Raw genomic sequence first — 12,076 nt, forward strand, 5'->3', positions numbered from 1 at the left:
AATAAATGTAAAATCAGAAATGCACAAAAGGCCCAAGATGACTAAATGTTGTCTTAGTGAATGAGTATTTTAGTGCATTAATGCGTATGTAAACTTTTGTCTTACACAATCATATTTTAGCTAAATGCTAGTACCTGAAGCAATTCATTATAGAACTCTGTATGAATGCATGCTGCTTTCTCTCTGCCTAAGACTTGTTTTTTAAGCTGTACTAATAAGACATCTTTTGATTTTTGGCTTATAGCCAAATTAAGTCCTTAATTTTATTTGCCAAAAATCAAGTTAATATTTTTCTCCTCTTAAATCTTAAGCCTTAACACTACTTTGGACAAATTCCTGGCTAGTATTTTCTGCAGACAAGTTGGTATTGCTACTCACGCGTGCGCTAGTGGTGATATTCTTGTCCATTTTAAATCCAGTTCTCTTTGGTAAAAGGGAGCCTACAAAATAGCATGCCACTAGAATGGAAATTGCATAGCTCTTCTTGAGTCTGTTGTAAGAGAAACCTCAATGATGACCACATTTTACAAGAGTCAGTGCTGTCCCAGCTCTCTGCCTGTGCATTTGTCCTTTTTTGTTGGCTATGCTTTTTTAGTAACCAAGATATTTTCTTTGTCTTGCTTATCACCTTAGGAAGAGTTTTGGTTTTCTGCAGCCGTTACGGCATTGGTCAAGTGTGTTCATTCTACTTAAACATGATCAGTGATTTTCTGTGAAATGAAGATGTTTTTGGCATCCTTCAGATTGGTTTAGAATTAGTAGACTGAATCTCTTCAATATGAGTTTCACAGAATAATTTGAATTTTCTTCCTTCTGACCTTAATCTGTGTAATGAATAAAAAGATGGCTATGTTCGTTGTATTAGAAAGTTGTATGTTTTCATGTAAAGTTTAGAAAGGTAATCAGTATTTAAAAATTATCAGCTCTTGCTCAAACATTTTAGCTTTTCTGTTCTCTGTGGTAGAAACAAGTAAAAAAAATTCTAATCAAGGAAAACAATGTGTACATGTCCCAGAAGTAGCTGGTTTTAGTGCCCCGTGCTTACGGATCTTATAAGAATCCATTAGAGAGTGCCTGCCCTAAGCTTACATGCGAGAACTTGGTAAGTTTTCTTTTATCTAGATGCATAATTACTGTTTTCCTACTCTCCAAGTATGCTTGATGGCAGTACCTTTACTATTTTGGGACTCTGTTGGCAGATGTTAATTATCTCTGTTGCATACTAAGCTTTTATGGATTTAATATGCTAATTTATATTCTTTCAGTATTAATATAGCATGATAGGACTTGAATGTTAAGAATTAATGCGTTATTCTGCCAACCTAAATTCTGCCAAGGTCCGTATTTTGATAATCCTAGACATTAAGAGGAGAAAAGGGGGATAGAAAGGATGTTTTAAGTGAAACCAAGGCTGCTTATATTCTGAAACTGCTGGACTCCATGTAACTAGGTTATGTATTACTCAGAAAAGTGGAGTTTTTAATATCTTATCTTTTTGAAGCTGCAGCTACCAAATTCACATTGACATGACAGAAAATGTGTAGGTTGCCCTGAAAACAATGCCTCCTATTTATTTTCACAGGAAATACAACGTGGGATACAAAGAGCACAATAACACTATCTGATAGAGCAAATTCTCTGCTACAAAACACTCTTTTTCAACATAGTCACCACCATTAGGTGATTTGTGTGGATGAGCTGATCAAGTTGCTCTTCATTTTGTGGTGTGGCAGCTGTACATGGCTGTCTGGAGCATAGCTTGTCTTTCATGTCACTATTGCCGCTCTGAAACGCACCAACCACTACCTCACTGTGCTGTTTGGTTTCCATAAACATTCAGTAAGTGTTGATGAACATTAGCAGGAGCAATTTTTTCTGCCTGGAGGAATTCACTGACACACCTTTGCTTCATACGCGCTTCCATGTCAGATGCCATTCTGTCAGACTGCCCCTCTGCTACAATCTGTTGCATACAAGAAAAGGTAATGGAATACTGGCAGGAAGGTTCAGCCTCTACTGAACCTGTCTCTGATGTCATGGACCAACATAATAAAACAAGAGATGTTACTTTTGGAGCAGCCCTCGTATGGCCACATCACTGCCTATACCAAGACAGCCACAGATGTTCTGCTGTCATTCAGTACTGTTAGTTTGAACTCCCTGAACTGAGTTTTTTTTTTCTTGTTCATTTGCACTTTGTTATTCTTTTGTTCTGTCCCAAAACAGACACAGTAAGAGACAGTAGTCTAAAAATCTCAAATTTCATGGTAATTTTAATGGGTATTACTCTCTCCCATATCTGTGTGCCTAGCTGTGGGAGAACAACTTTTGAACAGCGGATGAGGACTGAGTCAGAGGTTACTTGGCCCTTGCAGGTCAATGGGATGGTCAGCTTTAGCTTGGTAAAGTTGCCAGAAGGAGATGAATTGGGAGGCCCAGTTTATATTCTTGAGGGCAGAGTTGCTGTTCAGAGAGACTTCTACAGTCTGCAGGAATGGTCTGAAAGGAACATTATGAATTATCAAGGACAAATGCAAATACATATTCCCAAGAAGGAGGATGTCTGTGTGCCTGTACTAGCTGGAGAGCAGTAAGGTAAGCCCTTGTGGTTTCAGGCCGTCAGCAAGCTGAGTGGGAGCCTGCCCTGGCAGCAGGGAAGGCCAGCAGCATTGTGGTTCATATGAACAAAAGCACAGGTAGTGGAACTATAGGAACGACTGTGCCTCGCTTTTCATAGTGCTCTGATTTGGACCCATGGTACAAGAATCTCTCTGGTACGGTGAGATGAACTCACCAAACTGGTTAGGGGCTGGAGCACTCCTGTGAGGGGAAGGGATGGCTTTGGGGAGGTCCTTGTACCTATGGGAAGGCCGTTGCTCAGTTAGAGCCAGGCTTTTCACAGCATTGCATGTTGGGAGGATGAGAATCAAAAGATTTCAGCTGGGACAAGAGAAGAGTTACTAAGACAGAAGAGGAAAGTGGAAACAAAAAAGCAGTAACAGTATACGTGGCTCACTGCAATTACCACCTGCTAACTGATGCCCAGTGCCAACACAATGCCCTGCAACACCACAAAGTCCCACCCTGCCAGCCGATACTCTCAGCCCTCAGGCAGTGCTGCTCCCAGCCAGCTTCCCTCAGTGTTATGGCCTTCTGTGTGGTGCCATATGGTATGGAGTGACCCCTGTCCTCATTCAGGTGCTGTCCTGGCTCCACCCTCTACCCCATGCCTTCATGGTTGTGGCCCTTCCCCAGTGAATGTCCTGGTCCAGCCCCAGGCACACACCCATCACTTAGCAACAACCAAGTGGTGTATGATTGGCCCTGTTCTGGATGAAACCATGGCATGCTGCTTAGAGTAAGAGGTTGTACAGGATGACTTCTATGGGTGCCTTTCAATCCTAATAATCTCTGTAGTCCTACTGTACAATTAGGGATACTTAAATGCAACAAGGAATTTAATTTTCAGTGTATGGTGTTAATTTTATTGTAAGTTAATGTAATTGAGTGTAAGATTTATTAGTATTTTTTAACTCCTGTGAGTGTTAAAAAACAGTCTTGATAGAATCCTTGAACTTGTTTTCCTGATAAAATCGTACAGGAGAGTAAAATAATTGAGAGATCCCAGAAGTTTAAATAGACTGGAGGGAAAAAAAAAAACCATCAGCCTTTAGAGGAAATGGTATTGCATGCATTACTTTTACGTACTTGAGTAAATGGTCTTATTTATTTTCCATTGAGGCCAATAGATACGAAATATCCACCTTTTAGTTTTTGTTTGCTTTTACCAAGATTCATTCAGGCCTGAGACCTCCAGGACAAGAAAATGTGGAGCTGTTAGAGTGGATCCAGAGGAGGACCATAAAGATGATCAGAGGGCTGGAGCATCTCTCATGAAGGAGGAGAGAAGGCTCTGGGTAGACCTCATTGTGGCCTTCCGCTACTTGAAGGGAATTTTTAAGTGGGAGAGGAAATGACTTTTTACATGATCTGATAGTGATAGGACCAGGGGAATGGCTTTATTCTAAAAGAGGGTAGATTTAGATTAGGTATCAGGGGAAATTGTTCACTGAGAGGATGCTGAGGTGCTGTAACAGGCTGCTCAGAGAAGCTATGGATGCCCCATCCCTGGAGGGGTTCGAGGCCATGTTGGATAGGGTCCTGGGCAACCTGATCTGGTGGGCGGCAGCCCTGCCCACAGCAGGAGGATTGGGACTGGGTGGGCTTTAAGATTCCCTCCAACCTAGGCTATTCTGTGATTCTGTAACACTGCTGCAAGGAGGGTTTAGGTGAGCTCTTTTATGTCTCCTAAAGTTCTTCTCTGAAGTACTTACTGCCCAAAAACTGGTTGGTCTTGGGTATGCTGAGATTGTATGCTTGGAAGTTCTCTTTTACTGAATACAGAGAAATGTCTTGAAGTTGATATAGTTTGGCATAGAAGAGCTGTGTCGTGAGACTGTGCTGTTAGCATTAGCATCGTGGGCAGTGAAATACTGTATGAGTGTTCTGCTGCATCTCGGGACAAACATGCACGGTATAAGATGTAAAACTAACTTCTGTTTCTTAAGAAAAGTTTAGTAACTCAATATCTTTAAGAAATCCCTAAAATAATTTTGAATGGAATAAAGCTGAAGAAAAGGATGTATCGGTCCTTAATTATCCTCAACCATTTGCAGAGAAAGGTTACTTCAGTTTACTAGAGCTACATGTTCATAGTTGAGAATTCTGGGTTAAAGATATGCATGTGAAAGAAATGTGGATCAAATGCCAGGCAAAAATGATAAACTTTGGTACGATTTTCTGTACTTGGCACTTTGATAGCACTTGGGTTAGTCATGGAGAGAGGTTAATCTTTGGACATCATATTTCAACAGCTGTTTTGTTTTGTACGTAAGACATTGCTATGTTTTATTTGATGAAGAGCCCATCAGTGGAATGCTGTTACATCATAGGACATAACTTCAATTAATATGAACCTCTAGAATGTCACTTGAATTAAATATTAGCATTTTCTGTGCTTTGAGTAAGTAAATAAAGAACTCTGTTTTAATCTTCCCTTTGTATGAGGAAGGATAAGAGGGGAACCTGCATTTTGAACGTCAAAACAAAAAGGAAAAAAATAAAAAAAAAAACTTGCCTACTTGATTGTATTGGTTTAGCAAGATGAGAAAGGTATTTTCTTGGTGATATTTTAGCAGGAGTGTTTTTTTTTTTTTTAACTCTAAAAACATTGGGAAGGATAACATTGGTCAACTTCTGACTTTGGAGATGCTCTATACTCTGGTGTATGGGAAAATGTCAAATTCAGAAAAGGCTCTTTTATGAGGAGAGTCGGGAATGCTGCAGCTTCTCATAAATTCATCTTTTCCCTTTTCCAATTTTTTTAAAAAATCTTAGAATAGATCTTCATAGTATCAGTTTCACTTTATTTGCATTATGGAGTTGAAATCCTGTGAAATCCACTGTGGTCTGTGACATATGTCTTTACCTGTGTAGGACAAGTTGCATGATCAAAGTCAACTGCCGTGGTAGGCAAGCTCTGCGTTTCCAAAATAAATAACCAATATTTGAACAGGGAAAAAAAAAAAAAAACAAAACAACAATGTAATAGACTATACAAACAACAGTGATGAGTAAAGTTGGATGAATAGGAAGGAGGGTCTTTCCTCTATTTGTCTGAGCACACATAAATCCGATCCTTTTTTGTGACCCTTTCTTCATCACAATGTTGGTCTGCTGTAATGAGGTGATATTATTAAGCCTAAGTTACTTTTAAGAAGCTCTAGAACTTCAACTTTAACTGAAGAACTTTCTTCCTGTACTGAAAAGCAAGAATGCAGTTACGTAAATGCTGAGGACATTATTTCTCAGCCACTGCTTTGAACTTTTGCGATCAGAAGTCTTGTTCTTCTACTCTCTTGATTCCAGGCTCTGTACTGCAGTATTATGTTCTTTGTAGGTGTGCCCATAGAAATCCGTTTTCATGTCCTATTGTTCATAAAATAATAGCAGTTCTTTGCCAAGTTGCATAGTCCAGTTTCCTTACGCTAATGTGCATTATTCATATCCTTCGATAGTGGGAAGAATTGAGAGAATGCAAAAATTATAAATAATTGCAAGTGGATTTAGGTTTTGTGTTCAAAGATATAGCCACTCTCAGCTGAGGAGGTAGATTATAGAGGAGCTACAAAACAAATTGCCCATGACCAAACAAGCATTCATTTTGATTTCAAAATTAATGGCTATGCGATTAATAAAATACTTGTAGAAAAATCATTTCTTCTACCTATCATACATCATTCTTGTTGTTTTTAAATTGTACTGTGGAATTTTTTTCTTGTAAAAATAAGTATGTAATGTTGAAAATGTTTCACCAGGTTAAGTAAAATAATACAGCTTCTGAAATGAAACTTTGAAGTTGTATATGTTTACTAATTTTTTTTATTGTCGCATCTGAAGAATTTTTTCAGAGTTTTCAGAAGTGCTTGAACACTTTTTTTTCTTTTCTTTTTCAGTCATTATTTAACCTACTGGAGTTTCGAAGGCTAGTTTTGAATTTCAGTCCTCCCGCGAATGCTCAAGACTTGCCCCGAAACCAAAAGGTAAATTAGAAGCTGACTTCCCCTAGTGGTTGATGAAGGCATTTCTCTGTTGGAATTGAATTTTGTACTTCTTTGTAGCTCAAATTAGCACGTTATATAGATGCCAATTAACATTGCTCTTAGCTTTCTATTATGGATCTTATCTAAAACATGTTGGCTATGTGATAGAGTAGTACTTTCTTAACATCCTGGCCTATAGAATTTGCTTTTGGGTTCCTCTGCATAGTTTTGATCAGTGTAGTTTTAGCTGTAACATTGTTACTGTTGGTAAGGAGTGTGTGTTAATTATTTGCAACTCAAGATCTGAGAATAAGCTGTTATTAGCTGGCCTCTTCTAGCCTTTTAGTAAGGTGATAGTAAAGATAAATTCTCCAGTGTTCATTGTGGTATTCATATAGGACTGGGGAGTAGAGGAGTTGATTCAGATTTCTTGTAATCTCAGACTAATGTGGAGGAACGGTCATGAACTGAGGGACAAAATAGACCAAGTTATTTTCCTTTAGAGGATATCCTCTGAGGAAAGATGCATGGGAACACAATGAATTCTGTGTTGCACATTCTTTTATAAGGAAGAAATGGGAAGAGGAAGTTGCTGTATGTTATGTGAAAACATCTAGTGTCCTAATTTTCAGCAATGCAGAGCAGTGAATTTTTTGCATATCCAGTAATAAGGCCATTATCTTGCCCATTTCTTTAAGATTTTACAAAGAGTGTGTGTTGACAGCCTGGCTTAAAGATGTTTGGCATTGGAGGATTGACTGGAATGTTCACTAGGAAAAAAGAGCTGCAATTTGAAAAGCAAAAGAAAACAAGTAGAGATAGTGTCCGTTTTCTAAACCTTTAGGTATGCACCATAAAAGGGAAGCTGCATGTTCAGTCAGAATTGTATAATCCTCCCTTCCCACCCCCTCCCCCCTCTGCTTAAAGAGCAAGTTGTCACTTGTTTTCTTCAGGAAAAAATGTTTGCATTAAGTCATGAGATTTTGTGAAAATACAGCATTGATAGAGTTAGGAGCATATCACAAGAGGATGACAGGCTGGTGTATTCTAGTAAGAAGGATAGAATAAAGTCATACTTTGCTCCAGCAAGGCAGTGCACATGTAAGGAATGATAACGACAAGCTGTTGTCTTTGAAAAATATCTTACTCAGGCATTGCCACTAGCAGCCATATGCATTTAGCAATTCTTAAGTGCTATTTCTTAGAAATTCTTATCATGACAAACAATATTAAGGCTGTATGAAATGATGAGACAGCAAATCATAGGATTCACATAGGAACCTATTTGCTTGTCTTGACTTTTAAACTTTAACATACACTTAAAACCTCAAATCAACTTTTCTTCCTTTGTGAAATTCATTCTTCTTCATTAGACTCAGCGTCTTCCTGTAGAACAAAATATGATTCTCTGTAGTTACTGCATCCTATATGCTCTCCCAGTTATCTGTTCATATGAAAGCATGAGGTAGTTTTTGCTGTAATCAGGGAGACCACATACATATTTGGTGTAGAGTAGATCTTCGAGAAACGTTATTACAGGAAGAGGGTTAATGTGCTACAGGTTAGGACATCATTCCTTGTTTCAACATTATTGGTATGCCAGTGTGCTGGCATAGTGCTTGACAATAATGAATGCTTGCTATGTATTAAATATGTAGATTGTTTTAGTAGCATTTCTTAATCATAAGTTGTCCCAACATCAGTGCATTATGAAGTTGTTTATGCAGGCAAGATAGGTGATAAATTAGAGATCATCTTAGATAATAATTTTCCATATAACTTTTATTTTGAAATTGAATTCAACTTTTTTCTTGTTGCATGTAGAGCGTGCTTTAAAATTGAGACCTTTGTGCTGTGCTGTGTTTATTCAGTCATTTCTTTTTGTTCTAATAAACAACTCCTTGTGTAATACACAACTCTTGTGACCCAGCTAAATCCACTTGAAGATTTTAGGCTTTGTTTAGTGACAATCACTGTTCTTTGTGCTAGTACCTGCACCCTGCACATGCTGGTCAAGGATCATGACAAATGCATTAGAAGAGCTCTTTCAAAGAAAAAAAAAATTACTAGTTTTAGAAAACCTTTTTAAACTTTACAGATATATATTTATTCCAAATAATCTTTCTGAAATCAGTGGTTCACTTTTGTTTAACCTAAAACTACAATTATGCCTGAAAGTCATCAAATCATTAGTGTAAATTTGGTTGATACAGTCGTGTTCCTTGTATGTGTACTTGTGATTTAATATAACAGAGGCGATATATATAGAGTATTGTGGTTAATTGTCTATCTTGTGCATATGAACAGATAATTGGTAATACAGAAGACTATTGATAAAATGTAAATAAAACTGGAAATTTTGTTCATCTTTAATAGATCACGCTATGAAAATTTTGAGAACAAATCACAGTTTCCCTATTTTATAGTTGTAAAGTGTTTTTAAAATGTAAATGAAAGACTAAATTTTGTTCTTAAATTATGAAAATTCATTGTGGAATTAGGATGGCATTTGCTGAAGCCTTTGATCTTTCCTATGAACATTGGTTATAACTGGTGTTTTACAGAGTGGACTAAAAGAGCAAACAAAAATTGCTGAGAATTTACACAACTAGAAGTAGTTTTTAGGTATTATGAAGAACACGTTCTAATTCCTCATTGCCATGGTGTTTAAGGCTGAAATAAAGCCTTTATGTACTAGAAGCTTTATGCGTACTGGATTGACACGGGGATGACTAAACAAGTCTGGTCTTTGATAAGCATGTTTGTCATCAAGTAATTCCGGTTTGATGGGCATCTGACAACTGTGCTCTTTGAATGAGACTTCGTTCTAAGTACAAGTGGATATTACATGGGTTTTAGTTTCACAAATGTGTCTACTACCCACTGAGTACTGAGAGGATAGACAGTCTCCACACTAAACCAGTGGATTAATCTGTTGTGATTGATTGTGTTTCAGTTTACTTATTCTTCATTATACTGGCCTAATAGAAATAAGCATAAAGAATTTGGGCTTGTTGCCCTGAGTGTATAAGATTTGGTAGTAAGTAGGTTTGGGGATTAACAGATCTGTCCGCTTGTTCATTCAGCCTTATTTTAAGCTAAACATCTCGATGTGGTTTCAAAAAGCTTTCAGTTTCTGAAGTGTAGTTGCCTTTCCAGATAACTACATTATTTTGCAAATAGGTCATTATTTTGTAATGACGAGAGGTCTTGTGCACAAACTGGGGCAGGATGTTCCTGCAACATCAGGAAGCGTATCTTTACTGTGTAGGTGTCAGAGCTCTTGCACATGTTTCCCAAAGAGTTGTGAGGTGTTCTCCTTGGTGATTTTCAAAAGCTACCTGGGCACCGTGCTTTGGGTCACCCTGCTTGAGTTAGGGGTCAGAGCAGATGGACACAGAGATCCCTGCCAACCTCAACTATGCTGTTGTTCTGTGATAAATCTGACAAGTAAAAGGCAACACAACCTTGATAGTAATGCAAGTGCACTTAAATATTCATTTGACGATTGACAAAATGTATGCTTAGTTTTTTTTTTTTTACTGCTTTATTAAATATTTTTAATTCTTCAAATACAGGAACATAGGAATTTGCCTTTCATGCGTGAATTGAGGTACCTGTTTGCACTTCTCGTTGGTTCAAAAAGAAAATATGTCGACCCATCTAGAGCGGTTGAAATTCTTAAAGATGCTTTTAAATCAAATGATTCTCAACAGGTAATTTATGTTTCTTTAATTCAAAATTATGTACGTTCTCATATAGTCATATAACAGTAGGATTTTGCCTTTTTCAGAAACACTTAATTTCTTCAGAAAAGTTGTTCTTTCCTGCATGAGGTTATATGGTTAAGGTATTTAATTACAACAACGTGCTGAATTTAGTGCCTGGTGAAAGTAACATTAGTCACCGTTTGTTGGATGCCAAAGGGTTTGAACAATAGGATTCATAAGATGCCTTTGAACTGCTATGGTGTGAAAGCTGAGTCCAAGTAATAAGGATCACAAGACTCTGTAGAGGCTGAGGAACACTAGAACATTAATGTGCTCTAAGAACTGCATGCAGAAAAAAAACAGAGACAAAAAAAACAAACTGTGGCATAGTCTCAGGCATTGTGTAACTTCGGAATTCTTGCAGGGGGGAATGCTGCTATGCTGATATTGCAAAGTGACACTTCACTGTATTCTGTAATATATGTGAATGTTTACTGATCATTTAATATTTTCCAACAGCAAGATGTTAGTGAATTTACACACAAATTATTAGATTGGTTAGAAGATGCCTTCCAAATCAAAGCTGAAGAAGAGAGGTAAGATTTTTTCCTAGCTCTTTGTATTGAACATTTAGTTGAGGAAAAGACAAACCAAACAGAAATCTGCTATTAACTGTGTGGCCGAAAAAGATCCAAGCCTGTAGCTGTATGAGTTAAAATGTAATTTTCCTTATATGCTGGTACCTTCAATTTTTTGAGCTTGCTTTTTCACCATCTTCTTCCATGGTAAAAATCTTACTGAATGAAGTCTGGAATATATAAACAGTAGAGATATATATTGTCAATAATGTTAAGCTTTTTTTTTTTCCATTTGAATTCAGTTTAATTTTCAGTACCATAGTTTAAATTCTTCAAAACCTCGCTATTTTTCTTCTCAGAAGATGAATGCTCACAGTTTGTGTAAGTGAACATCTACCTGTAAACTGCTTTGTGAGCATGTATTTGTTTCTGTAGTGTCTGAAAAAGTAGTTTTTTACAAGGCTGTGTACAATTTAACCACTTTCAAATTTAATTGGATTTGAATTTGATTTACATAAGTTTTCCTGGAATTAAGTGCTTCTGAAACAATTTTCAGACTATACTTATTGTTGCAAATATGTGAATGGTTGTTATTACCATTAGAGGAAAGTACAAAACAATGAACTGTAACTAAGTGAAATCTTCAGCATTTCTATAATAAATTTAAAATATCTCACACACTTTTGTAAGAATTTATGTCTTCTGTGTTCTTATACTAACTCACTTTCTGTTTTCAGGGATGGAGAGAAACCAAAGAACCCAATGGTGGAGTTATTTTATGGACGATTTCTAGCAGTTGGTGTACTTGAAGGTATGTGTCTGAATTTACTTGGACTTTTGTGCAGGTGTCTTTTCACTGGTAGTCTAGATGCACAGATGAATGGTGCAGTTGTAACATTTTTAGCTGTCTGCAAAAATGCACTTGGAGAATACACCTACAGTCTGTGTCAAAAGGTTTGTCCTGAGAAGATGGGATTAGCAATGAATGTAGTGAACTTCAGCCATCGTGAGTGACTGTTTCATTACCTTTCAAAAGCTGAGTGTGTCCTGAAGTGTAGTAGAAGTTAAGGTGAGTTGCAGACCAAAAATGATTGCAAGAACTGATCATCAGGACATTTTTGTCATTTGCTAATGGTATGTAGAAGGTATACAGAAGACAAGTGATTACATTTTATTGAGGTAGTCT

The 12,076-nt window shown here is 37.2% G+C and overlaps 1 protein-coding gene across 9 annotated transcripts in view; it reads left to right on the forward strand.

The window, feature by feature from the left end:
• The window catches only part of USP25 (ubiquitin specific peptidase 25), a 90,186-nt gene that overhangs the window by 44,070 nt on the left and 34,040 nt on the right, over positions 1-12,076 (forward strand). For all 9 annotated transcript variants that reach the window (XM_046900407.1, XM_025144801.3, XM_046900409.1 and 6 more), the window contains 4 exons: positions 6,516-6,602; positions 10,181-10,318; positions 10,832-10,908; positions 11,628-11,701. In XM_046900407.1, coding sequence (XP_046756363.1) covers positions 10,202-10,318; positions 10,832-10,908; positions 11,628-11,701 — 268 coding nt within the window. In that variant the 5' untranslated portion in view covers positions 6,516-6,602; positions 10,181-10,201. The remainder of the gene's footprint in view (positions 1-6,515; positions 6,603-10,180; positions 10,319-10,831; positions 10,909-11,627; positions 11,702-12,076) is intronic.

This window comes from Gallus gallus, chromosome 1 (genome assembly GCF_016699485.2).
Source record: "Gallus gallus isolate bGalGal1 chromosome 1, bGalGal1.mat.broiler.GRCg7b, whole genome shotgun sequence".
Taxonomy (NCBI): Eukaryota; Metazoa; Chordata; class Aves; order Galliformes; family Phasianidae; genus Gallus; species Gallus gallus.